Source organism: Anarrhichthys ocellatus, unplaced genomic scaffold (assembly GCF_004355925.1).
Source record: "Anarrhichthys ocellatus isolate YVR2014 unplaced genomic scaffold, GSC_Weel_1.0 scaffold55, whole genome shotgun sequence".
Taxonomy (NCBI): Eukaryota; Metazoa; Chordata; class Actinopteri; order Perciformes; family Anarhichadidae; genus Anarrhichthys; species Anarrhichthys ocellatus.
In genome coordinates, this window is record NW_022280085.1 from 965169 (window position 1) to 992816 (window position 27648).

Genomic DNA, 27648 nt, shown 5'->3' on the forward strand with positions numbered 1-27648 from the left:
GTGTGTGTGTGTGTGTGTGTGTGTGTGTGTGTGTGTGTGTGTGTGTGGACCCTGTTTGCCATTCCCTTCCAATCAGCTAGGACTCTGTACACTTGCTCTCACAGTCAAACACGTCCCAACCTCACTTTAATACTTTTCATCTGTTTCTTTATTTAGGTCATCTTATCTCCCACACTGACTACAGGTTTCTTCATAGTTAGTTAGGCCCACACACATATAACTTAACATATGTAAGAGGCTGTACTACAGTGACACATTTCTTTTGTTGTAGTTTTTGCCTGTAGAGCCATGGCATCAATTACTGCTCATGCCGACACGACTCCAAACAAATGACTGCTGCTGTTGCCAGAGAGACGGAGCATGCACACCAGAGGATTATTATTGCTTTTTTTTATAGGAAAGACTCATCGGTCACATGGTGTTTATTAAGGCACCAGAACAACACATGAGGTAACTATGTGTATTTGGGCTGCCTCGAAAAGGTCCAGAGTGCCGCTTTGAATAACAAAATCCCAATTTGTTACAGATTTTTTTTGTTCTCTATTTGTTGCAGATTGCAGTCAAGAGCTAATTTTAGAAGCATGAGGTCACATATGCAAACTGGTTCTCTCTTTAATAGCGTGAAGCTGAATTGATGTTGCTCAGAGGCTGTTTAGTCTGTGTGTATTTGGGTTTCATACTCATGACGTCATGCAGCGCTGCGGGCCTCAGTCCAGTGAGGCTGGAGGTGTAAGGTCTTACATTAGGTGCATCTGATAAGCTTCAGGTTTATGTGGCTGTGAGAGAGACAGACGGGATAATCAAACTCTGACCTGTGATTCAAAGGCTGCCTCGGCATCAGGGGAGATGAGGCCTGCAAAAGTGAGCAGCTCATTCATCATTCCCATTATTGCAGTAACTCTCGTCCAGCATAAGTGAGGATACATTTGTTTTGTTTCTGCATATTTGCGTGTGAGCCTGTCTGCCGTCATCATCTTTTTATGAGAAAAATAGACTCTCAGACTCCAGATGCACTCACACACACACACACACAGCCAAACTCATTTGTCGCCAGCTTTTGTCACCCGAGGGAGGTTCACAAGTGCACGAAACAAAAGGTCATTTCTTTGTTGAAAGATAACACCTTACAGACCATCTGTGAAAACTGACCCACATCAACAAGGTGCGAGTTAATGGGCTATAGGAGACAAATGTGTTATTCTGTGTCAAAGCCCACAGCTGAACGCTTCATCCCCACAGTGGGTGGCTGTTGAAGTGAGCACTTATATTATTCATTAGAGGGTTCTGGATAATCATGGGCTTCGCTGAACTGGCTTTATTCAGAAATGATGGAGGAAGAGCTCAAAGAGAGCTTCATAGGGGACGTTTTGAACAACATTTAACACAGACACAGTGTAACATCAGTTTCATTGGGTTTAGGAATGTGGAGGTGTTCCCACATTTGTCTTTTTCAGGAAATTCAAATGTTATGTTGAGAATTTACATAATTTATTTATTAAACGGACATTTTAGGGTTTGTTTGTGGTTCATTAAATACATTATCTCATGAGGTAAACTATGCTTGTTGACCTTTTGATTTTTACGACCAGGGGTAACGGGGTACTTCTTGCACTTGTACTTGTTTAAGCTCAACTAATTGAACTAAATTCAACCAGTTCAGTTAAATTAAAACAGTTACCTGAAAGTAATGGATACATGAGATATGGGGTTACACTAGACAAGAAACCCCACTGCTCTACAGGACCGTAAAACATTTTGTCTGATCATTTGGGGAAGTAAAAGTTGCCATATTCACAGACCTAACTCATCCTCTCTAAATATGAAAGACGTGTGTCACAAACATCTACAACATTTTACCAGTAGGTCTGTTAAATTAGGACATGCTCTGATTGTAACAGTTTCTGTTAGCTGATAAACGGGCCAGTTCCCTCAGGGTTCTGGTCTTTGTAGTTCTTTGTAGTTCTTTGTAGTGCGCAGCAGGACCTTCAAAGTTGAGAGGTCACACACTTCAGTGGGCATAACTAATCCTGTCATCTGGACTTCAGTCTGAATTGCTCTTGTGTTGAAAGGTGTCAGAGCTTCGGTTACTGGTCTGGGTGTCACTTTATGGCCGTAACGCAGCGTGGCAGTCTAGCTGAAGGAGGCTGAGGAATGAGCTGTTGGCTATTTAATGGCCACACTGGATTAATGTGACTCTGGTGTCTTTGGAGGAATATTTAAGTATTTCCAATTATTTTTCGGGGGAAAAAACGGTATCAGTTGTGTTTATTTAGTGTTACCCAGCATGCTGTAGCTCCTGCTTTTTAATGTTGATGCTGTGCCCTGTACCAAGAAAATGAACTGGATATGATGCATTGCATTTGAGTGTGTTATAGTCCAACGTTTTGACCAAATACAGTCTTTGTAATGATCCTAGTTGTCACGAAGGGTAAACCCGGAGAGAGGACGGAAAGATGCTGACTGTGTTTCTCTCTTTTCTCTGAACAGATCGTGAGGACCAATCCATCCTTTGCACGTAAGTACTGCAGCTCTCAACTTTCTATTACTTGTCCGGCTCTCCTCTCCTGAGGTCGCTTCTCTGTTAGGGCAGACGATCCGTTCCTTTAAGTGGTTCTGGTGATAAAGCAGCTCAATGGGCTGGAAAATGAAACTGTCCCAAGATGAAGATTATACAGCTGCGCCTCAACAGGGTTACGTTCTATAAAGACACTTACAGTGCCGACAATGATTGCACGTCCCAGGATCACCACCTCTGGATTACATGGTTTCCTGGTTGTTTTGTCTTCCTTTCTTCCCTTCTTGTTTCTCTCACCCTGAGTCAGTTGGCCAGCTCCCATCGTCCTGCTGTTTTATTTAAAGACTGGTTTCAAATAGCTCTTTGCGGATGACGGGTTGTGCAGCATCTCTACTCAATGCAGAGGGAGTTATGAGTGCGGTTTGGTGCCGTGCCTTCATCGTCTTTGGCAGAGAGTAATTGAGTGCCACACTCTTTCAATGTGGCTTGAGTTGGCGCTGCCAATGAACAGGCGAGCGCTGTTGCATAATCTGTCCTAGATTCTAAAAAAAAAAAAACACACCCCCCCTGTTGGTGACCGTGGAGCCATTTTAGCAGTGTTACCCCACTTTAATAAGTAGTGTGGTCAACCAGTTTAGAGCTTCATGTCTGTAAAGACATCTACATTGAGTTCAGTGCAGAAGATATCAGTTGGAAGTGTGTGAAATGTATTGAAACGGCAACAGAGAAGACCCAGTGCTTGAAATGGACCCACTCAGTCTTGTGCTGCTTTAATGCTTAATTTCCCTCTTTAGATCAATACACTTTGATGTAATCTCATCTTTGCCTATTGTTCTTTTGCCTTTACCTCTGTTTGATTGAAGAGACGTACCATCACACGGTCTCAAAATACTGTATCAGATGCTACTCTTCCTCCAAGGAAAAGCTTTGCACAGGTCTGACTCTGCTTCGTCTTAGAATGAAAAAGAACTTTGCGACAAACTCTTTTTATTCAGTTATAATACCACAAGCATATTTAGCATGGCTTAGAATTACAGAAGGTCTCGTGTAGTTACGTGGTTTAGCAGTAATGTGCTCAGAATAACATCTGCAGACCCATGTCTCATTTGAATAGTCAGCTCCTACTTACTGGTCCTACAGTTATGACATCGTGTATGAATTACCAAACATAGGATGAACCTGTGCTGAGTATCCTCTGTCATGCGCAAGATTTGAGGGTGAATAAAATCGCTGTTGTAAGCGGTAAAAATATGCAACTCCCAGCTCATCAACACACCACTATGTCTATATTCTTTATCCAAAATTAACCAAACGGGGAGCGTCTTATGAGACCGAAACATGTAGAATCTCTCACTTAAGAATTGACTGTTGACTCTCTGACGTATGAGAGTTGTGAGAGGGTCATCAACAGAACATGTGAGGCAGGAGTATTCATAAAGGGAGGGGCCACAAGTGACCCCGTAACCTCCCATGTTCACATCTTTTCCATAAGAAAAGTGAATGTCAGCGAATGGTTATTTCTATGAGAAATATTCCGACACTATGAAACTATGAAGACGTCAAGCCAAACTGGGATGTGTAACTCACTTGACCTAGATATGCTATGTCTGCATCATGTGCTTTGAGGACTCGCCCATCGAATTCTATCGCGGCAGCTAAAACTGCAGTGGTCCGAGAGCTAATAGCCAGCTACACTAAAGCCACCGGTATGAAGATGGATGTAGTGTTGCTGGCCTGGTTTCGAGGTTGGCCCAGTTTTTTTTAATTTATTTTTTTGGGCTCTGGGACCCGACTGCGGGAGCTGTGGATGGCTCTGCCTGAACAACAGCTATCATTAGAGACGGCCCAAAAGCAGAGCCCGGAAACTTTGGAGACTAGCCCACCAAACCACAAGGTTCTCCAGTAAAACCGGCTGACAGACGAATGGATGGGTTTAGAAAACAACAACACAGCCTGATGGCCGTCCGCTCTCAATACCTCTCTTCCATTTCTCTTTCCTTCAAGGTTTGTCCGCCATAATGACGAGTTATTTTGGTCAAGGTTTTACGGTGGTTTGTCTGTCTTGGCTGCTATGCCTCACAACGAATCGCCCGTCAGTCATGATTGCTAACTAATAGTGACGTCATTATTTGTTAGAAGTGAAACTAAAGTGAAAACAAAGTGTGTCTCTTTTCGCTCACTCACTCTTTATTCCCTCACACTTTTGCTCCCTCTGTCTGTCCATGTGTATATTCATGCCGTCTCTCCTTTTTTTGTTTTCAGAGGTGAATCAGGAGCAGGCAAGACCGAGAACACCAAGAAGGTCATCCAGTACCTGGCCCACGTTGCCTCCTCACACAAAGGACGCAAAGACCACAACATTCCTGTGAGAGCCCCACTGCCTACACTTCTCCTACTCTATCCTTGGCCAAGCATGGGCCTCCTCTCCTCTCTTCTCCTCTCTTCTCCTCTCTTCTCCTTTCCTCTCCTCTCCTCTCCTCTTCATCATATTTGAATTATCCTTGCTGACAGTCCATCTCCTCACCTCTTAGATTAAGAACGGAAAGACCTTGTTGGTATTTGTGAAGTGCCTCTGCACATCATTATTGTAATTTAAAGGAATAGTTTGTATTCACTTTTTAGCAGAGAGTTAACGGCAGACAATAGCAATCAGATCAATACCACTCTCATATGTGCCTGTTAAATATAATGCTGCAGCCGATCAGGTTAGCGTAGCAGAGAGACTGCGAGCTTAGAAACGGTAACAAAATCCACCCAGCAGCATCTCCAAAGCTCAGTAATAAACATTTTAGATGTCATTTGTTTAATCAGTACAGAAAACTGTTACTCGGGTCCAGTAACTTCCTGGAATTTCTGCTGGTCAGAGCCAAGAAATAGTCCAGCTGACACCCCCTCAGTTTCTAGTGCTAAGCTAACTAAGCTAACCGGCTGCTGGCTGTAGCTTTTTATTTACCGTACATAAGTTTATTTCCCAAAATGTCAAACCATTTAATTAATGAATTGTAATGTTACTGTGTTCTGGTCAGAATCAAAGTGCATAGCTTCGTATTGATATCTGACAACAAGTTGTGTATTAATCTGCAGTTAACCTAATAGATTTGAATGTAGCCTGACTGGTCACTCCTCCTGCTTCGTGTCATCCAATGCCATTCTGCGAGAGGTTACCCAACGCGGGGCCAAGTGTGTACCGTTTCCTGTGGCTTGTGTCTGACATGAGTGCTTCAGGTTTTAACACGTGCATTTGTTTATCCTTAACAAGCAGCCCGAATCTCCCAAAGCATTCAAGCTCCAGGCAAGTGTATCTCCCGCTTCTTTAAAAAGAGTGTGTGGTCCGTTTTTTTGGTGTTTTGAGTGTATGTGCATGCCCTTCTCTCTCAGTCTCGGCCACTTCCATAATGATGTTGACAGACTAATCTAAGCTTCCGTCTTCATGAGGTATTTGTTTGTGCTGGCTCAGTCTTCTCACATGATTAATTTGAAGCCCTGCTGAATCTGCCATTAAACCAGCAGGCTCATGATCCTAAAACACTTTGTTTTATCAGTTGGTTTGGGTTTATTAGGACAGCTGGAAATCCAGATGTTTTATGAGGAACACATGTCAGTCAAATTCAAAAGAATAGGCCACACCATTTCTTTACACCGTTTACATTAAGTGCTTTTCGAGCATTAAAAGGGACAATTCACCACCTTTCGTATGGACGGCCAATCAGTGTTGATGGTAAATGTAGTCCATTGAAGCAATAAATTCCTCAGGGCGTGCCGAGAAAGCTGAGTTCTCTTTGCGGAGCCTTGCGGGGCCTCAATGCACCAGGATGCACGACGGACAGCAAAAAACATAGTGTGGCAGAGGTTTATAAGATGCGCCTTTATTTCCTTAGGTAATAAATCAAGAACACGGAGGCTCTGTAGTCCGAACCAGCGTGAACCACGACTGCAACAACTTTTATTTTCCACATTGTCAACGGCAGCGCATTATACATCCAAGCTGAAATGGCAGCCTGTAGTTCTATCTTGCATTCATCTACGTCACTGGACGCCGGAAGAACAACGAATTTTGCAGCTGCGAACTCAGCTATCGGGATCAATATGACACGAACCGAGGAACTTATTGCTTCAATCGACCGCGTTTACCATCAACACTGATTGGACAACAACATACATATAAAAGGTGAAATCAGACCGCAGCCACACTAAACATCTCTCCTCAAATGTTTAATGCCGAGCTTCATCTTTTACATTTCAGTGATGAAATGAAAATATCAATGATGTAACATGACGGCAGTTAATCAAATGTTTCATCTATTCATGCATGTGTCCCATTGGTGATGTACTCTAGATGCATGTGTGTAGTTTGAACAGCATTCAAGTTAATACTGCAGTGGTGGTTTCTATAGCCTTGATAGCTGTGATAATATTATTCCAGTAACCAACACTATCCTTCAATCCACATGTGGCTTTTGCTGCCCAGACAATAACCGAACACAGGGGATGTTTCTATGTGGATGCTCTAGCCTCACCTGGATCTTCAGATTTTATTCCACAATGTTTCCCAGAAGTAACACAAATGAGAAAAAAAATTCCCCCAACTCCATCTTTTGTCTCTCACGCTCGCTACAAAGATTTATATTTCCTGGCTCACCTATTCTCAGCGTGATTTATCCGGTAGATATTTTTCCTTTTCCCCTAAACCAATACCTGATGTTTCTGTGTCCTCTTTAAAATCTAATATCTTTAGAAGCAGAGTCATAGCTGCAACCTCTAACCTGCAGCTTTGAGCGCAGACAATTCGGGTGAATGCTAGTTTAATGTGCCGTGTTTCAGTAGCTTTAACTCTGGGGGGGGGGGCGGCCTCGGTGCTCCCCCTGCCAGAGTACACATCCTCACTGACCTTAATGCTGCTTTCCTTCTGCGTTGCATTACGGCTTCCTCTGAGCAGAGGCCAGAGGAATGTAGAACCATAAGGTGGAGGAGAGAGGTCTGAAAGGGGGTGAAAAGGGGGGGAGATGAAGTAGTGGAGAGGAGGTAAAGCAGACCAGAGGCGACCAGACTTTCATATTTCTCTCAGTGAGAAAGACAAATGGAAACGCCTGTTTATTCTGTGTTGTTTTATGGCGTTCACAGTCTGAAAGATTAAGGAAAAGAATGATGAGGAGGATAGTTACTCCTTACTCAGGTATCAACACGTTGAGACAGATATAGGAGGCTTCATAAATATGTCAAAATGTTGTATTAAGGACCGTATTGTCCACGTCTGCCCCGAGAGATTTAAACTTTGGATGTAAACCTCTAGCAGAGTAGATTCTTGTCAGTCAGAAAACTAGAAAAGCGCAACACAAGTCCAAGTACAAGACCATTACTGGCACTCTATCTCTGCTGCAGGCCAAAAAATTCACTGTAGTCCAGTGTTTCTTTCAATGGCTGTTTCTGGCTGGTCTACAACACCAGCCAGCACACTGTGTTCCCCCCTGGGCAGTCAGAGTCCAGTGGTTCATCCTGGAGTCAGTTCAAGGCAGGCTCTGATGTGCTGTAGGGGCTATTTCTGTACTGCCACTGGCCCGGATAGGAGAGATTGCGTCATGTGGAGGGCATGTTGAGGTTTTTGGGGCTGTAGGGAATGTCCCAACCGCCTATCTAGCCAGGTTTTGAGATTTGGGAGGAAGCCATTTTTACCGCCACGGTGGTACGTATATACAGTATATAGGGGTATATCATCATAACCAGAGGAATGTGCAGAACGGCCGAAGGCTCTCACTAATCAATCCAAACTAACCACAACTGTTGGGCATATGTGGAAACTCACTCGCTGTGTTGCCGACCACACACTTTGAGTTCCGTCAAACTGTTTGGTAATCTTGGCCCACGAAACTTGTCGAGTCCTCCTGACAAAAATCACATCGTGCTGCAGTTGACCAAAGTAGAGCCAACAGAGCCATGATAAATTGCTGACTGTCTGAAAGATTGGTTTAGCATATTAACGTGGCTACATTTTTCTCTTGTTGCTCTTTTTCGAAGTATTCGAGCTTGACCAGCTTGTGTGTGTGTGTTTTGGTAGACAGAGGCATGTGATTAACAGAGATACAGATGAATTACGTGGTGCCAGACATAAGAAATGTTTGACAGCTAGTTTGCTTCTTACCTCTCTGTCTTTCTCCACAGGGGGAGTTGGAACGCCAGCTCCTGCAAGCCAACCCCATCCTGGAGTCTTTTGGCAATGCCAAGACAGTGAAGAATGACAACTCATCCCGCTTTGTGAGTTCACCGTTTATGTTTAAATGATCATTTGTTTGATTCAACCAATCAGATAGTAACCTGAAGGGAAACAGATTTATGTTAACTCCAGGTTGTCTATCAGTGCACTTATAGAAATGTAAATAATTAAAACCCAAAGCCTCCTGCTTCATGTCATTCAATGCCGTTCTGCAAATATTTATTTTGGGGCTTTTTATTTAAAAGATATAACTTTGAACTGTTCAAAAAAAGGTTTTATTTTTTTAATACTTCCTGGTTCTCTGATACAATCATTTCCTGAAAATCTAATATTTGAAAAATTACGTATTTTAATGTTATTTCTGAAAATTGTCGCTCTAAGCATTTTATTTTGAATGACTAAGTTAACATGTGGCAAAGAGTTAACCACCATGGTGTTCAGTCTTGAATTAATCACACGCTGTCTCAGATGAGAAGCAATGAAGACCAGTAGACACATACTCACACACACTCACACACACTCACATCCACACGTTCACCTTCAGGAAACCACAGACATGCCTGACATTCTCTCTGACCTGTTAACCTGTGGCATTTTGTTCTCACTGTGTCTCTGTCGTCTGCGTGAATCCACAAAGTGATATTTAACATGCAACGTGCTGACATCACAGACTTTTTTTCAAATGAACCTGTGAAGTTTTAGCAAGTTCAACAAGGTTTTTTTTAAACATAAACATGCATCTTGTTTTCTGCAGGGCAAGTTCATCAGAATCAACTTTGACGTCACAGGCTACATCGTTGGGGCTAATATTGAAACTTGTATCCTCATTACTGAGACCGGCTGTTGTTTTATGCTGTAATTTCCTGGTCAGTCCTTAACCTTTGCCCTCAGACCTCCTGGAGAAGTCGAGAGCCATCAGACAGGCCAAAGATGAGAGGACCTTCCACATTTTCTACCGCCTGCTGGCAGGGGCAGGGGAGCATCTCCGAAGTGAGTGCTGTGTGCAGAGCAATCAGGATAAACAAAAGCACCCGAGCAGTGACAGCCAGCTTTCCTGTTTGTGCCAGTTTGCCTCAGGCGAGAAAAGGAGCGTTTTAAAGGAAGCTGGTTTGAATTAGCACCGGCCAACTAATCTTTTTCCCTTGTTAACTTTTAATTTAGCTTGTTAGTACATTGTTTCATGATGCAGAACATGTTTAGACGGCATATTTGTCTTGGTCTTAGTGGATTTAGAAGGTCACTTGATCTCTCCCGCACTCATTTTGAGTCTAGACCGACTTGTCTATATTGAACATTGGATGCAAATGTAACACATACTTTAATGTCTTTGTCCGTCAAACAATTTGAATTACTTGTGAGGGTAAATCCACATGCATCATGGTCTTAATACACTCTACAAACAGAAAGTATCCAAATATATCAGCATGAATAAGAGCATACTGATTAAATAACTTGACAATCATCTTTTTCCTTCTGCAGCGGACCTGCTCCTCGAAGACTTTAACAACTATCGTTTCTTGTCAAATGGTAACGTTACCATCCCTGGCCAGCAGGACAAGGATAACTTCCAGGAGACTCTGGATGCCATGCACATCATGAGCTTCTCCCATGACGAGATTGTCTGTGAGTAGAAGTTTCCAGATGTGCCCTGAACCGCTATCTATAATTTCATTCGTTTGTTTCCTCTCTTACTGTGCCATTACCTAATCCCCCCCCCCCCTCCCTCCCCTCCCTCCCTCCTCCCCTCCCTCCCTCCTCTGGGGATCGCTGAAATGTTATCTTGTCCTTGCCAGGCATGTTGAAGGTGGTCTCTGCAGTGCTGCAGTTTGGCAACATTGTCTTTAAGAAAGAGAGGAACACTGATCAGGCCTCCATGCCTGAGAACACAGGTAAACGTCCAACACCCAGTCAAAGTAAAACGCGTACACACACACACACACTTCCTCGCTCGAGTCAGTCATGATTCACAAATCCAGAAAATGAGATGAATGTGTGTTTTCCACCACCTGTTGTGGTGGAAGCTGAAGAGTCATTTCCATGTATATATATATATACACAATATACTCATTCACTGTGAGCGCATACATTATTAGGACCATGATAACACTAAAGTTAGATTGTGTGTCTCCTTATATTGGTTTGGATCAGCATCAGATGTTCCTGCAGTCCATACACAGACTGTTCATGACTATACAAATATTCACATTCCTTTCAGTGCAAGAAAGAAGAAAGTCTAATGAATATATAAAATGCTTAGTTTTATTCTGCTGTCTGCTGTTATAGGGTCAGATCCATTAAACATACTGATCATAGTTCCATAAAAGCTCTCTAAAACTCAAACCCTGACTCATTACGTTGTCTCAACCCAGCCAGGAGATGCAGAATTAGATTTTGTTCTGTTGCTTTCATCATTTTTATAGTAAAAAAAAGCATGTTTTTGTATGAAATCTGAAATTCATATCGAGCAATGTGTGACATGCCTTCTGCTTCCTTGCACTCCCAGTGGCGCAGAAGCTCTGTCACCTGCTTGGAATGAATGTTATGGAGTTCACCAGAGCCATCCTCACCCCGAGGATCAAAGTGGGACGAGACTACGTACAGAAGGCACAGACCAAAGAGCAGGTAAGGCGCCATTTGACTCTATTGTTTCTATTCCACGTTTCTTCATATCTTTGCTTTGATATCTTTCTGTTTGCAGGACACCTCACTTTTGCACACGATAAATCAACAACACTCAAACTTATAACAGCAACACAAAGTTTATATAGGGATAGTTCCGCTCATGGCTCAGTGGGCCATGTATTATTTAGGGTTCTAAGTCCTCTATGGTTACTCACTCTGGTTGTTTCCTCAGGCTGACTTTGCTGTTGAAGCCCTGGCCAAGGCAACATATGAGCGTCTGTTCCGCTGGCTGGTCCACCGCATCAACAAGGCCCTGGACCGGACCAAACGCCAGGGCGCATCTTTCATCGGCATCCTGGATATCGCTGGCTTTGAAATCTTTGAGGTGCTGATTGTGATGTTTTTAACACCAACACAACTCAAACTACCTTCTGGATATTGAAGTTTTGTTTCTTTAAATGTAGATAAAACAGAACCCAGTGATCTAGGTTATCTGATCAATTGGATTTTGTATAACTTTAATCAAGTCACGTTAAGACCATCTGAAGAAGACATTTTCAAAATCAGCAACAAGAAAACATGTCACCACAACTAACAAACTTCTGCTTTACGCTTCCTTCCAGCTGAACTCGTTTGAGCAGCTGTGCATCAACTACACCAACGAGAAGCTGCAGCAGCTCTTCAACCACACCATGTTCATCCTGGAGCAGGAGGAGTACCAGAGGGAGGGCATCGAGTGGAGCTTCATCGACTTCGGCCTGGATCTGCAGCCCTGCATCGACCTCATTGAGAGGCCGGTCAGTGTTTCCCTCATCTGTGTGTGTGTGTGTGTGTGTGTGTGTGTGTGTGTGTGTGTGTGTGTGACCTTGAGTGTGTCTGCCTATGGAATGCGTGTGTGAAACGATTCCCTTTCTCCTCAGACCAACCCGCCTGGTATCCTCGCTCTGCTGGATGAGGAGTGCTGGTTTCCTAAGGCAACCGACAAGACCTTCATAGACAAGGTGCTGCAGGAGCAGGGCACACACACCAAGTTTCAGAAGCCCCGACAGCTCAAGGACAAAGCTGACTTCTGCGTCATTCACTACGCAGGAAAGGTATGTATTTCAGGCCCATTACGGTGTGTTGCATTCTGACTGCTCTCTTGGGAACGGTAGCTTGTTGGACCTTCTACCTTAAGTATGCTACTACTCTTAAAATGGAGCTCCTAACAAACGGACATTTTAGAAACAAACACTATTCATGTCCTCTCTATAGCCTCAGATTCATCCATGTTTTTTCCTTATGCAACAGCTGTGTTTCTGGCCCGTTTTAAAGCCTTTCTCGGAGGCACAGATTTAGCTCCCTTGAAGGCACAGTTAAGCCGGTCATTGCCTGAAAACAAAAGCCCAGTTGTCGTACTGCTGCTGTAGGAAACTCACATCTGGTTCACATTGGTGTGCTATTGAGTCTTTGGTGCCTGGTGATTACGTAACGTGAAGTTTTTTTTTTTTTCAACTTTCACCTCTGTGGTGGTGGTCTGCCATCTGTAAAGAGAAAACGATACTCCACAACATTCCAGAGAGGACAGTCGCAGCACGAAAGTCAGTCGCAGCACGAAAGCTGATATCATCCCTAGAGTGGTGGTTTGATTCGGTCTACCTGTCTCTTCTTCCTGTCTTTTGTGTGTGTGTGTGTGTGTGTGTGTGTGTGAACACAGTGAAGAGCATCAGTCCGTTGTATCCAAACATCAGTCTTGGACCTGAGCCTTGCCCTGACAAACATGTGAAAGTCTCAGATTCAGCCCGATGTCAAACATCCAGTATTCGATACTGGAACCAACATTAAATTTGAACTTCGTCAAATAAACCCTGCATGACAAAGTGGTACCGAAGAGGAAAATAAGTGCAAACACAGTGAGTTTGCTTTTTCCCGGATTTGGATGAAACCCACATGGAATTTTTACATTCCTCATCTCAGGTTGCCGACCGTGTCAATTATTTCTTATTATGTTCTGCTCTCCTCGTAGTACGTTAGACGTTTGAGGAACACATCCAAGTAAAAGTCATCATCGTGTTACAGAGACTAATCCCATCAACACTCTATGGTCCAGTTAGACCTCACTGTGCTGTCAGTCAAATATATATAACATGCAAATAATATAAAGTTGTTGTTTTTTTACCCCAAGTGCAATTAGATATGCAGTTGAGGTATAACCCAACAATGATTGCTATTAATATCACTATTGTCCGTCACTTTTCTACCATCGTTGTATCTATTATTGCCCCACGTCAGCGCATACAGCACATCTGGTGCTGCCTGTGAGATAAAACACACATGTGGTGTTTAGAAACACTGTCAGACCTAGCTGTCCGTTAAGACATCCTGCACAGACCGCTGCAGACAGGTGAAGCAACAGCATTTCATTCTTTTACACTATTATCACTGGGGTGCAACAGTAATGAAGGGAAAGAAGTGGATGACGTATATCAACGGTCATGAAGGAAATCTCATTTGATGTTGAGTTGCTTTGCTATTTTTTGCTGTTGGGGCGCTAAACCTTGTGCAACCAAATAATAACAGATGTTTGTGGTCGTTATTGGTATGTTGAGAAGAATTACATTGTAGCCTGTTTCAGGTGTAGGTAATTCTATTGTTTTAATCATTTGTTATAGCTAGTGCAGCGCTCTTTCAAAAACATGTCTGTTCAGAACGGGCCACATGCTTGACCTGTGTTGGTGTTAATGCTTGCAGCTTATACACCGCTCATACAAACAACTTCTTCATGCTTCAACTTCACCCTATAGATTGATTATGATGTTTAGATATTACAAGTATTGCATTATGTTAATATTCTAACTTATTGTACCCCGAAATAAAATGCCCTCAAAGCACTTAGAAATATGCAACTCAACTGTACAGCCTACTGTGTACTTCTACTTCGGAGGAAAACTTTGTAGTACTACGTTTACTTGACAGAGACGTGTTACTGGTTATTTTGCAGATTCAGAATTGACTCACAAAATACAACAATTGAAATGATTATTATTCATCAAACTATCCTCATCATATAGGAACTGAAAGCTCTCTCTCTCACTCTTCACTTGACGTAAACATTCAAATGCAAGACTTTCACTGTGCGGTATTATTTGTACTTTTGATTGAAGTTGCAATGGCAGAGTAGCGCTGTCTTTTATAGGCGATGCGCTGGCGCTCCTCGACTCTAGGGAAGTGAAGAAGAGTTCGATGGTGACGTTATGCGTGTAAAGAAGAGCGCTTCTCAAGATATGCGAAGGAGAGACAGACAGAGATTTCTTGCTCTATAGTCGGATGAATAGACATGATTTCTTTCTTCTGTGTTTGAGATTTGCAACGAACACACAGTAAGAACGTTGTGTTGTTGTCGCTGTGTTTCTTCAGGTGGACTATAAAGCTGATGAATGGCTTATGAAGAACATGGATCCCCTGAATGACAACGTGGCCACGCTGCTGCACCAGTCAACTGACAAGTTTGTGGCTGAGCTCTGGAAGGACGGTGAGTCTCTTAGTGTTTCTTTTTGGTGTCAAGGAGGTCTTTGAGCTTTTAACTGTACAAACGTAGGTTGATAAACTATTTAATCTGTAGTATGAATTCTAGATAAACATGCATTTTATCAGTCATCCGTCCAGAATGATGGGCACAAAAAGAAGGGAAATATATTCTCCGTTCTCTCACTCTTCCTGTCAGTTTCTTTCAGCAGTGAGATTGATGCTTTCTCTTATGTGGGAGGAGTTTTGCCAGCAAAAACATGAAGTGTAACAACATTCATCTCTCAGGGCTGAATGTCGGATTTATTGCTAATCCTGTTTTTCCTCCCCCAGTGAGTGCACTGTTAATATTTCAGTTAGCCTTCGTAGTCATTGTTTTTATTTGACATTTGTTATTTTTGGACTCTGGACTAATCTTTCTCCTCATAAATGTTCAGCTGTGGTAACCCAACACTGGCTTTGTTAATATACATGTTCTGTATTATTACAGTGCATGAACTGACATATACTCTTCAGTCCTCTTCTTTTTAAAGCTAATTAATGCTTGTGAAGGGTTGTATGTCTGTGGGTGTGTGAGTGATGGGTGTAAGAGCTGGCCTGCCCACTTTATTTCTCTCTCACTCTCCCGTCTTCTTCCTCTGTCCGTGTCTCTGTCGCTGTAGACATTCAGACGTTTCAGAGAGCCTCTTTCTATGACAATGTGTCTGGGCTCCATGAAGCTCCAGGTGAATGATAGTAACACTTTAACCCACTGGCTTCTCCTCATCCTTGGCACTGGAGGGATCATTGGTTCCCCTGTCCTGTCCTGGCTGCACTGTGCACCCCTCTAAAAAGTCCTCTCTGGCTTTGCATGGCTATAAAAACTTCTGACACTTAAGACATTTCATTCTTTCGCGAGTGCTGGTGGCTGTCATTATAAAAATTTAAAAAAAAATTATCCTCTATCCGCTAAATAGATATTTAGTCTATGCAAAGCTGCCGTCAATAGCAGTCCACCGATCCACTGATAAAGTTATATTAAAAAGGATCCCAGTAACTATTCAATCTTTTGTGCATTCAACAGGCTTAACTCGGAGCATGTGCGTCAGAGCTAACAGCAGATGGAAAGAGATAGTGTCCAAATGAATTTGACGCCATCGTCTGTCTTCATGCTTTATCACAACATAAGAAAAGAGCAAATCCTGCTCAGTTGAAGACTTCATCCTTTATTGGCAACATCTCCTGATGAATATCCACATTGGATTTAGATAAAAGACTTACAAGTCATTGGCTTTTCTCTTTTCTACATTCATGTCAATAGCACGACGCGCATTTATCAGTAAAACCCGCATCACAATATCTCTGCATTAATGCAGTTATCTCTCTTGTTTCTCTTCACATCATTTTTCATCACCAGTCGACAGAATCGTGGGTCTGGACCAGGTGGCGGGTATGAACGAGACGGCGTTTGGCGCCGCCTACAAGACAAAGAAGGGCATGTTCCGCACCGTGGGACAGCTGTACAAGGAGCAGTTATCGAAGCTGATGGCCACACTGAGGAACACCAACCCCAACTTTGTCCGCTGCATCATCCCCAACCATGAGAAGAGGGTGCGTTTTTAGATTGTCACAGGGACCCCTCACTGCCTGCTGGACTGAGAAACTGCTCCACTAAATCTGTTGACCTAGCAAGGCTAGAGTTTGGGTTTCAAATGCAATTTCTAGTACATTATATATTACTGAGACCACATTTATACATTCTGTGGATCTGTTTCAACAATCATGTTTACAGCAATATATGCTAGAGGACAAACACACGACAGTGTTTGTTACTGCAACTCAAATTAAAATGCAGCCCATTCAAATGTATTAATACAGAACCTTTACCCATACATTAAAATGTTCCTCTTCTTCATCTCCTTATTCTTCTCCCTCTTCCCCAGGCTGGTAAACTGGACCCGCACCTGGTTCTGGACCAGCTGAGGTGTAATGGTGTCCTGGAGGGGATTCGCATCTGCAGACAGGGCTTCCCCAACCGCATCGTCTTCCAGGAGTTCAGACAGAGGTAATGTTGTAATGTCAACTTACCTAGTATGATATAAAACACAGATAAAATAACATTAGATAAACAGAATATCACAGAGATTGTGTATAAAAGTGTTTCATAGAGTCACAAATGTCTCCTTCTTTCCACTTCCTCTGACATGATGCATGGCTTATATATACCAGAATACTTTTGCAGTTTATAAAAGATAGATAATGGATCCGGTGTCACCCTTGTCTTTGATGTTCTCTCTGCTCTGTGTCCAGGTATGAGATCCTCACCCCTAACGCCATTCCCAAGGGCTTCATGGACGGCAAGCAGGCCTGTGAGAGGATGGTAAGGACCCGGGTCTCTGTTAAGGACAAATGAAATGATCTCGACTGCTGCCTCAGGTCACAAGGCTCACATTTGAAACAAGGGTCCTCCTTTATTATTTATAATTTTTATGATCCTTCAGGTACCTCCAGTAGCCCTTTCCCCCTTCAACGTCTCCCTGTCTCTGATAGATTAAAGCCCTGGAGCTGGACGGTAACCTGTTCCGTATCGGCCAGAGTAAGATCTTCTTCAGGGCCGGAGTCCTGGCCCACCTGGAGGAAGAGAGGGACCTGAAGATCACCGACATCATCATTTACTTCCAGTCTGTCTGCCGGGGTTACCTGGCACGCAAGTAAGGGTCGCTCTACCGCTGCTGTCTGCAACTGAAATGCAGTCATTTCTATGTGTCTGATCACAAAAAGGAGGTTTTACTGTTGTCTCACTCAGTCTTTGTTCTCTTCCTCGCTCGTTGTAATGCTTCAGGGCCTTTGCAAAGAAGCAGCAGCAGCTCAGTGCTCTGAAGGTTCTCCAGAGGAACTGCGCTGCCTACTTGAAGCTTCGTCACTGGCAGTGGTGGAGACTCTTCACCAAGGTTTGTACATTGTCACGGGTGTTTGTGCAACAGACGCCATTTGTTTTGAGTCTCGAGGTAACTAATCTCAGATTTGTCAGTGGAGATCATCCTCTGAAATGTCTTGTGTTCATCTGTACCCGCAGGTGAAGCCTCTGCTGCAGGTCACCAGGCAGGAGGAGGAGATGCAGGCTAAGGATGAGGAGCTGGTCAAGGTGAAAGAGAAGCAGACCAAGGTGGAGGGAGAGCTGGTGGAGATGGAGCGGAAACACCAGCAGGTCAGTCACAACTGCAGCAATACAAGATAAACTGCAACGTTGGTACCACATTAAAACAAACTGTATAGATTTCTTTAGGATGCACAATTAAACGTTTTTTCAAAACTTTTTTTTATGTGTAGTTAGTTGAGGAGAAGAACATCCTCACAGAGCAGCTGCAGGCAGAGACAGAGCTGTTCGCAGAGGCTGAGGAGATGAGAGCTCGCCTGGCTTCCAAAAAGCAAGAGCTGGAGGAGATCCTTCATGACCTGGAGTCCCGGCTGGAGGAAGAAGAGGAGAGGAACCAGAGCCAGCAGAACGAGAAGAAGAAGATGCAGTCCCATATCCAGGTGTGTCCCATTGACGTACAGGTTACTGAAAAACAATGTTTGCACTCTTTAAAATGACGGAAATACAAAAATATGTCTGCTACTATAATTGAATACTGGTGTGCGTAGGACCTGGAAGAACAGTTGGATGAAGAGGAGTCTGGCAGGCAGAAGCTGCAGCTGGAGAAAGTGACGACTGAGGCCAAATTGAAGAAATTTGAAGAGGACATTTTGTTACTAGAAGACCAGAACTCCAAATTTCTCAAGGTGAGAGAGAGAGAGAGAGGGGTTCTGCAAGTCTCTACATTCAAGCTGAGGGTTTTGGATGGAAAGAGATATTGTGTCAAAATGTGAAAGTTGATTTTGAATTAGAGATGGAGGGTCTCTCAGTCTCCAAGAGGCTTTTCTCTGCGCTGGGTAGTAAGATACAGGCAAAAGTTTCAGATCATATGTTCAATATGTTGATGCTGAGTTGAGAGGCCAGCTGTGCGCTAACCTTCCTGCCTCTCTCTCCTTTAGGAAAAGAAGCTGTTGGACGACCGAGTCAACGAGATGACCTCGATGCTAGCCGAAGAGGAAGAAAAGGCCAAGAACCTGGGCAAGGTCAAGAACAAGCAGGAGATCATGATGGTCGACCTGGAGGGTAAAAGGAGCGATGTAAAATACAGAATTCATAGAATAGTAAAAACCTGTAGAGTTAATGTGTCTTGGTGTTTTATGAAACTATCGCATCCTCTCTTTTCTAATTTAGAGAGACTGAAGAAGGAGGAGAAGACCCGTCAGGAGCTAGAGAAGGCTAAGAGGAAGCTGGATGGGGAGACGTCCGACTTCCAGGACCAGATCGGCGAGCTGCAGGCCCAGACGGAGGAGCTGAAGGTTCTGCTGGGGAAGAAAGAGGATGAGCAGCAGACGATGTTGGCTAGGTAGGCGATACTGGGACCACCATAGATGAGCCAAATATGGATGTTTAGAGTTCTGATGTTGAGTCATTGAGATTCTGCTTCATGAGGTGAGTCACTCTGAGATAAGCGCTGCATAGCTGTACAGAATGGTCACACCTGCTGTTTTATATCCAGCATTTCATTGGACTGACGGCACTCCGGACGAGTGTGCAGCAGTGATGTTATCATCTTGTAAAAGAGCTTTTAGTTATTGTTGACAAGCTGCCTGTATTTATTTACTGATTCTCACTGCATTGGAATGTGTTTGCGATGTGTGACCTTATCATTTGTGTGCATGTAAGACCTTGATATTAGGTGGTCTCAACAACATGAAGGTCCTTTGAGAGTCCCTCACAGAAAACCATACGCCTCAACCGCTGTATATAACACAGTGTATACAGTCTCTGCTGCCACCCAGTGGAGTTTATACTCAATGACAGAGTTGACTCTGGACTAAATGTTTTTCATAAACAAACAAGTTGAACACACCTAATTAATCGGGTGTTTCTGACATATATGTAAAAATCCACCCCCCAAAACAACTAAAAGAGATAATTTTTCTAACATAAATAGCTCAGGCGCATCTCATTTTAGTGGAAAACTGCAGTGAGTTTCCAGGTTTTATTTTTCCAATGTCATACCATCACAGTCACAATATTGTGCTCACCTGCCATCTGAGAATCTGTTGCATGTTCTTGGTGAATAACAGAGGGGAAGACGAGGTTAGCCAGAAGAACAACGCTCTGAAACAGGTGAGGGAGCAGCAGGCCCAGCTGTCGGAGCTGCAGGAGGACCTCGAGTCAGAGAAAATCTCCAGGAATAAGGCTGAGAAGCTCAAGAGGGACTTGAGCGAAGAGCTTGAGGCCCTGAAGACTGAACTTGAGGACACCCTTGATACAACCGCTGCCCAGCAGGAATTAAGGTACTCTACATTTATAACATAGACAGTAGGGCATTTTGTCATATAATTATCATCATCATTATTATTATTATTAAGTCAACAGGAAAGTCTAGACTTTTCTGTTTACCTACTCTCTGCAGGACCAAGCGTGAACAGGAGGTTACGGAGCTGAAGAAGACAATCGAGGAGGAGACTAAGAACCACGAATCTCAGTTCCAGGAGATGCGACAGAGGCATGGCACCGCCTTGGAAGAGCTGTCTGAACAGCTGGAACAGGCCAAGAGGGTAACGCCTTTCCACAATCCACAATCTAATACCACAGGACTAACAATCCACCAAAGAGAAAGTGACATCACTTCGTCATCTGACCACACTAATGTTTGTTCTTGATTATGTCTAGTTCAAGGCCAACCTGGAGAAGACCAAGCAGAGCCAGGAGAGTGCCAACAAGGAGCTGGCCAACGAGGTCAAGGGCCTGCAACAGGCAAAGACAGAGTCCGAACACAAGCGGAAGAAACAGGAGGCTCAGCTGCAGGAGTTCATGGCCAGAGTCACTGAGGGAGAGAGGGCCAAGGGAGAGCTGGCCGAACGTGCACACAAGCTGCAGGTGGACATTTTTGATGAAATACAATGGAATCCGCCCTATTGTCATTAATAATGAACATCAGCTTGTCAGAATTAATAATAATTACAACAAAAACTTTATTTATATAGCACCTATCAAAAACTGTTTCAAAGTGCTGTACAATAAAAAAACATGATCAAAGTCATTAAGATCAAGATATAAGCAAGATAAAATCATCACAATGGAGAAAGCAAATGTCTGAACACTTGTAGATGCACAAAGGGCTTTTCCCACAGAATGCGACCACGGCACCACAAACACATTATTTCTAAGTGCTTGCACAATGCCAACCATGTTCCCAGCACTTGATGCTCATCTCAATACAATCGTCAAAACACAAAAATGTGTTTGCATCTTTGCCCTACTCCATACTTGAATAATTTCATTCTAAACTGTTCTTTATACAGTTATTTGAGGTACTTTAATGGTGCAGTTCAAATGAAGAGCTGCATGCAAAGTTGACTTCTTACAGTTGCAGGTGTGACAAACTATATTATATATAGTTTGTCTATGATTATTTAATTGGACCATTTATGTGAAAAAAACGTGGTATTAAAATCTTCTACGAATACTTTTGACTTGCATTGATGACCTGGTTTCACTGTGGTACCTCTCCATCCAGACTGAGTTGGACAATGTGTCTGCCATTCTGGAAGATTCAGAAAGGAAGGGCATCAAGATGGCCAAAGATGTTGCTGGAATAGACGGTCAGCTGCAGGACACACAGGTGACTGATCTCTGAGCAGTAATCATCAATCCACAGTGTATGTATTATTTCTATTATATTCTTCTGTGTAACTAACCGGACAAATGTACTTTTTTGTTTTTAGGAGCTGCTCCAGGAGGAGACGCGTCAGAAACTAAACCTCAGCAGTCGCATACGCCAGCTGGAGGAGGAGAAGAACGCCCTGCAGGAGCAGCAGGAGGAGGATGAGGAGGCGCGCAAGAATCTAGAGAAACAGATGTTGACCATACAGGCTCAGGTAGGACTTGTGATCTCCACTGAAGGAAACTGTGTTTAAATAATATTCCTGTTGAATTTTTATTCTAAGTAATGAATTTGTTTATTTTTTTTTAGCTGTCAGAGAGCAAGAAGAAGCTGGAGGACGATGTTGGAACTATAGACGGCCTGGAAGAGACCAAGAAGAAACTGCAGAAGGACTTTGAGCTGGCCAGCCAGCGACTGGAAGAGAAGACCATCGGTTTTGAAAAGATGGAGAAGACAAAGACCCGTCTGCAGCAGGAGCTGGATGATCTAACTGTAGACCTGGATCACCAGAGACAGATCGTCTCCAACCTGGAGAAGAAACAGAAGAAGTTTGACCAGGTGAGTGCGTTTTGTTGGAGATATTTGCTGGGTTTTACAGATACAGTATGTCTTACTTTGGAAGCTTGTCTTAGATGTATTTTTAAATACTATAGTTTAATCCTTACAATTCACAAATAAAATGCTGATCCGCGCTCTGACGTCCTCCTCCTCTGCAGATGCTGGCTGAGGAGAAGAGCATCTCGGCTCGTTACGCCGAGGAGCGTGACCGTGCTGAAGCTGAGGCCAGGGAGAAGGAGACCAAAGCTCTGTCCATGACCAGAGCTCTGGACGAGGCGCTGGAGGCCAAAGAGGAGCTGGAGAGGGTTAACAAGCAGCTTCGTGCTGAAATGGAAGATCTGATGAGCTCCAAGGACGACGTGGGCAAGAATGTGAGTGCTAGGGCTCAATAGAGCATGTTTAAATTACAAGGACAATTGAGCAGTACTCTCACCGATCATCCTCTATCTCCTCACCGTCAGGTCCACGAGCTTGAGAAGTCCAAGCGCACTCTGGAGCAGCAGCTGGAGGAGATGAAGACTCAGCTGGAGGAGCTGGAGGACGAGCTGCAGGGCACGGAGGACGCCAAGCTGCGTCTGGAGGTCAACATGCAGGCCATGAAAGCCCAGTACGAGAGAGACCTCCAGGGCCGGGACGACCAGAACGATGAGAAGAAGAGAGCGCTGGTCAAGCAGGTGCAGGATCACACTCAACATCACACAACAACAGTTGAATCCAAGCACACTAATGACTTGTGCTGGCTCCACATCAGGTGCGAGAGATGGAGGCAGAGTTGGAGGACGAGAGGAAGCAGAGGGGTTTGGCTGTAGCTGCTAAAAAGAAGCTGGAGATGGATTTGAAGGATATAGAGGGTCACATAGAAGGAGCCAACAAGGCTCGAGACGAAGCCATCAAACAGTTGCGCAAGTTACAGGTGCGGATTTGATGTTTGAATCTCCATTCAAACCACTCACATTCTAAGCAGCAATTCTCAGCCACATGTTTCATCCTGCAGGCCCAAATGAAGGACTACCAGCGAGAGCTGGAAGACGCCCGCGCTTCTAGAGATGATATTTTTGCCATATCCAAGGAAAACGAGAAGAAACTCAAGAGTCTGGAGGCTGAGATTGTACAGCTACATGAGGTACAGTGATGTGCAGATGTTTGTTGTGTCACATGGTAGCCACTGTGCATAGTTAGGGTTGGAGGGTGTTGATTTATGTTTGATAGGTCTTTGTACTTACTGTATATTCACGATAAAGTACTCTCGGCATTATGATACACAAAGAAGTACTTGTGTTTAACCTTTGACTTTTTTTCTGCAGGATCTGGCAGCATCCGAGAGGGGTCGGCGCCACGCAGAGCAGGAGCGGGATGAGCTGCAAGATGAAATCTCAAACAGCACCTCTGGAAAGTCAGTTACATTCATCTGTCGACAGATGCGTATCGGTTTATTTTTCTTTTAATCTGCTCTTACCTGGTGGTTTGTTACACGGAACCACCTGAGAAGCCGTCATTGTAAACTGTTTGGAAAAAGGCAGGTGAACCATTGGCCAATCACAACCTCTTTAGTAGCCACCATTGTTGTTTAGAACAAACAGTCCGTGTCATCAGGCCCTAGCTGCCTGTAGCTCCTCATAGGACACCGATTGGTCCGTGCTCTGGCTTATCCGACACAAACGCATCACTTGAAACCTGACAAGATTTAGTCTCGTGTGATCTCATTGACATTGTGAGATTCCAGTTGCCGAGCAAGCTAAACCTGCTTGGGAAGCACTCAACAGATAGTGATTAGATGAAGAGAAAATAAACAAACATAATAACAATAGTGGTAAACAACAACATTTGTTGCAGTAGAAAATAAGGGGAAATAATTAAAAAGGTTACAAAGCACCACAGCCTAAATTAGACCTTTCAATTCCTGAGCCCTCAGGATAATCTTTTAGAAGACATAGTTCAGGGTTAAAAGAAAGATTTTAACCAATAATTTAACTCACCAAATCAGAAACCTTCTAATAAAATGATATTTTGAAACTCCCACATGCTAGGAAGCAAAGAGTCCCAGTGCTCTTCGTCTTTAACTCTATACCTTTGTGTGTCAGGTCCGCTCTGATGGACGAGAAGAGGAGGCTGGAGGCTCGCATTGCTCAACTGGAGGAGGAGCTGGAAGAGGAGCAGGGTAACATGGAGCTACTCAACGACCGCTTCAGAAAGACCACTATGCAGGTGAGGTCTTCTTCAATGATCATCGCTATTTTCATCGGACTAATATTACATCGTAAGAATTCTTTACTAGCCTGTGCAAAATGATCAATGACGTGAAGTTCCCTTGCCTCTGCGCCTCAGGTGGACACCCTGACTACAGAGTTGAGTGCCGAGCGCAGCACCGGCCAAAAGAGCGAAAACGCTCGCCAGCAACTGGAGCGTCAAAACAAGGAGCTGCGGGCCAAGCTGGGCGAGCTGGAGGGTTCTGTGAAGAACCGATTCAAGGCCTCCATCGCTGCCCTGGAGGCCAAGATAGGACAGCTGGAGGAACAGCTGGAGCAGGAGGCCAAGTGAGAATTCAATACACCGCCGTCCTACTTTATACTAACAGTTCAAAAACTATCAGGCTAAAATATGAGATCAATGAAAACACATGTGTAGCTGAAACGATAAATCTGGCTTTGCTTCTCTAACCTTCACTCGTTCTCCACTGAAGGGAGCGAGCAGCCGCCAACAAGACTGTGAGAAGGACCGAGAAGAAGCTGAAAGAAATCTGCATGCAAGTGGAGGATGAGCGCCGCCATGCCGACCAGTTTAAAGAACAAGTACGTCTGACGCTGTTGACGTTAATTACACTGATGTAATTAGAGTTTTGCAAGAATTTACCACAGTTCGCCATTCGTCAAAATTGTTTAGCCCCACAAAGAGATCAATCACTGTTTCTGGTATTTTTCCTTCTCATCTTCTCGATTTACATGCATTACATTAAAGCACTTATCATCATCGGGGACATTTCTTTTACTCGTTGGTGTGTCTGTGTGTGAAGGTTGAAAAGGCTAGCTCTCGCATGAAGCAGCTGAAGCGTCAGCTGGAGGAGGCTGAGGAGGAGGCCACGAGGGCCAACGCCTCACGCAGGAAACTGCAGAGAGAGCTGGACGACGCCACCGAGGCCAGCGAAGGTTTGAGCCGCGAGGTTCACACACTCAAGAACCGCCTCAGGTACGCTGAACATTCATGAGCATTAGAACACTGGGCTTTATTCATGACACCTGAGTGGGAATGAGTTCAGATTTAAGTTGTGGGAGAGAAGTGGAAACCTTTTTTGCTTGGTTACCTTCCCTTGACCTCCGGTCCTCTTCCCCCTTGCAGACGTGGCGGCCCCATCAGCTTCTCCTCCAGTCGGCCAGGCAGACGCCCACTTCAGGTGGAGGGAACTTCCTTGGACCTCCTGTCTGATGATGAGCTGGAAAACAAAATCACCGACAACAATGCCAACGAGACTCCGGCGCCCCAGCCAGAGTAAAACGAGAAAGCCGGAATCTTTGCTCGACACATCGACTCTCAGTCCCAACAGTAATGCTTAGATTTTCCCAACTTGGAGAAAACAAAATCATACAGATATGAGCCAAACACACGCAGCATGATCTAGGCAAAAAGAAAACTACCTGTATTCCTGACCTTACTCCTCGACCCTAAACCTTAGCACGCACCAGCAGTTGGGCCCCCAACGCTCTCCTTACCGCCCCACTTAGAGTTGTGAGAAGCACTGCTCTGCCTTACCCCTCCTTCTCAAGCTGCAGGGCTTGATATATTATATAATAGCAACTTCCATCATTGAGTATAGACTACTTCAGTAACCTGAATGGGAGATGAGCTGCATCACCGATAGAAGTGCTTTTCTTTTAAAATAATGCACATGTGCATAAGTTGCTGGCCCGCTCGTACAGAGAAAAATATATGACCGTAATTTAAAATGCTTCCAAAGGCTAGAATATTTAGCGTTGCCACATTGGAAAGGAACAGATTATTATAAAAGCAAACAACTTTCTGACTATTTTTGCATCTATCTACAGTATGCCCGTCATATGAGTCAGTTTAGTTGTGTTAGTTGAACTGTAACTGAAGAGTATTTTTTCCAGTCCTATGCTAGGATTGTTTGCTTGCATATGAATATAGAAATGTGACTGTAAGCTGCCGTTGTCGCCTCAGCGCTGCAATACGTTGCTTCTCTGACGGTGTTTTTTCTAATGATGTTTGACAGTAGGTCTGTGTTGACTTGTAATTATTTGGTGCGAGAGCTGAAAGCAGCGACCACGCTCATGTTCTCTTGCTGACTTCTTCTGTGCCCCCCCCCACCCATTTAAAAACTCAAAACCCATTTATGCCACATATACTGTTCATATATTTTGACCCATGCCTAATTTCAATATTCAACAAGTTGCATTTGTAATGAACTATTAGTGGGAAACTGATCTTCTCTCTTTCTATGTCCTGCTACAGTTTCTATGTGACCACAATGATTGACATGTCAAACCGTGCGGGGTTCTTTGTAGATGGGTGCTATGACTTTTCTTATTGTTAACTTTTATACGTTTTGAGTTAAGATTGAAAAACTATCCAATAGACACCAACTGTATTTATATCTCTTGCTATTGTATACAGTATAAACTCCATTCATAGTCAAAATGCTCAGTATTGCACATTGATCAGCTGTATCTACGCTAATTCTCATGACATGTACAGTTTGAGTTGTTAGGAGCCATATGATGCATTAAAGTGTATGGAGCCCAATTCACTCTGAGTCCTACCGCCATTCATTGAATTAGTCCTTGATGCCATGTACATTGATTGAATGCCCATCAACATTTCGGGTTGTCATGTTTCAGGTGCTCTACTGTGACTTTATTCGACATGCTATACTGTGACTTTATTCGACATGCTCTACTGTGACTTTATTCGACATGCTCTACTATCACTTTTTAATGACTTTCGACATGCTATACTGTGACTTTATTCGACATGCTATACTGTGACTTTATTCGACATGCTATACTGTGACTTTATTCCACATGCTATACTATGACTTTTTAATGACTTTTTCGACATGCTATACTGTGACTTTATTCGACATGCTATACTATGACTTTTTAATGACTTTTTCGACATGCTATACTATGACTTTTTAATGACTTTTTCGACATGCTATACTGTGACTTTTATGAATTTTTCGACATGCTATGATATGACTTTATTCGACATGCTATACTGTGACTTTATTCCACATGCTATACTATGACTTTATTCGACATGCTATACTGTGACTTTATTCCACATGCTATACTATGACTTTATTCACCATGCTCTACTGTGACTTTATTCGACATGCTATACTGTGACTTTATTCGCCATGCTCTACTGTGACTTTATTCGCCATGCTCTACTGTGACTATTCGCCATGCTCTACTGTGACTTTATTCGACATGCTATACTGTGACTTTATTCGACATGCTATACTGTGACTTTATTCGACATGCTATACTGTGACT

At 43.6% G+C, this 27648-nt stretch overlaps 1 protein-coding gene across 9 annotated transcripts in view; it reads left to right on the top strand.

The window, feature by feature from the left end:
• LOC116396301 (myosin-10) overlaps positions 1 to 26897 on the top strand; it is a 47307-nt gene extending 20410 nt beyond the window's left edge. For 2 of the 9 annotated variants that reach the window (XM_031870808.1, XM_031870809.1), the window contains exons 4-42: positions 2488 to 2515; positions 4778 to 4880; positions 5775 to 5807; positions 8672 to 8764; positions 9478 to 9541; positions 9615 to 9713; positions 10203 to 10346; positions 10517 to 10612; positions 11227 to 11345; positions 11578 to 11730; positions 11969 to 12142; positions 12266 to 12439; positions 14742 to 14856; positions 15512 to 15574; positions 16246 to 16439; positions 16772 to 16893; positions 17139 to 17208; positions 17379 to 17539; positions 17671 to 17779; positions 17905 to 18036; positions 18159 to 18365; positions 18474 to 18611; positions 18864 to 19267; positions 19995 to 20207; positions 20327 to 20471; positions 20587 to 20793; positions 21434 to 21538; positions 21642 to 21794; positions 21890 to 22138; positions 22297 to 22509; positions 22600 to 22812; positions 22890 to 23051; positions 23133 to 23261; positions 23443 to 23531; positions 24220 to 24343; positions 24464 to 24672; positions 24819 to 24927; positions 25149 to 25321; positions 25472 to 26897. In XM_031870808.1, the coding sequence (XP_031726668.1) occupies positions 2488 to 2515; positions 4778 to 4880; positions 5775 to 5807; positions 8672 to 8764; positions 9478 to 9541; positions 9615 to 9713; positions 10203 to 10346; positions 10517 to 10612; positions 11227 to 11345; positions 11578 to 11730; positions 11969 to 12142; positions 12266 to 12439; positions 14742 to 14856; positions 15512 to 15574; positions 16246 to 16439; positions 16772 to 16893; positions 17139 to 17208; positions 17379 to 17539; positions 17671 to 17779; positions 17905 to 18036; positions 18159 to 18365; positions 18474 to 18611; positions 18864 to 19267; positions 19995 to 20207; positions 20327 to 20471; positions 20587 to 20793; positions 21434 to 21538; positions 21642 to 21794; positions 21890 to 22138; positions 22297 to 22509; positions 22600 to 22812; positions 22890 to 23051; positions 23133 to 23261; positions 23443 to 23531; positions 24220 to 24343; positions 24464 to 24672; positions 24819 to 24927; positions 25149 to 25321; positions 25472 to 25625 (5642 nt within the window). In that variant the 3' untranslated portion in view covers positions 25626 to 26897. Of the gene's footprint in view, positions 1 to 2487; positions 2516 to 4777; positions 4881 to 5774; positions 5808 to 8671; positions 8765 to 9477; positions 9542 to 9614; positions 9714 to 10202; positions 10347 to 10516; positions 10613 to 11226; positions 11346 to 11577; positions 11731 to 11968; positions 12143 to 12265; positions 12440 to 14741; positions 14857 to 15511; positions 15575 to 16245; positions 16440 to 16771; positions 16894 to 17138; positions 17209 to 17378; positions 17540 to 17670; positions 17780 to 17904; positions 18037 to 18158; positions 18366 to 18473; positions 18612 to 18863; positions 19268 to 19994; positions 20208 to 20326; positions 20472 to 20586; positions 20794 to 21433; positions 21539 to 21641; positions 21795 to 21889; positions 22139 to 22296; positions 22510 to 22599; positions 22813 to 22889; positions 23052 to 23132; positions 23271 to 23442; positions 23532 to 24219; positions 24344 to 24463; positions 24673 to 24818; positions 24928 to 25148; positions 25322 to 25471 lie in introns of those variants that run through there. The other 7 variants (XM_031870813.1, XM_031870814.1, XM_031870810.1 and 4 more) reach the window with 7 other exon arrangements.
• The last annotated feature ends 751 nt before the right edge of the window (positions 26898 to 27648 follow it).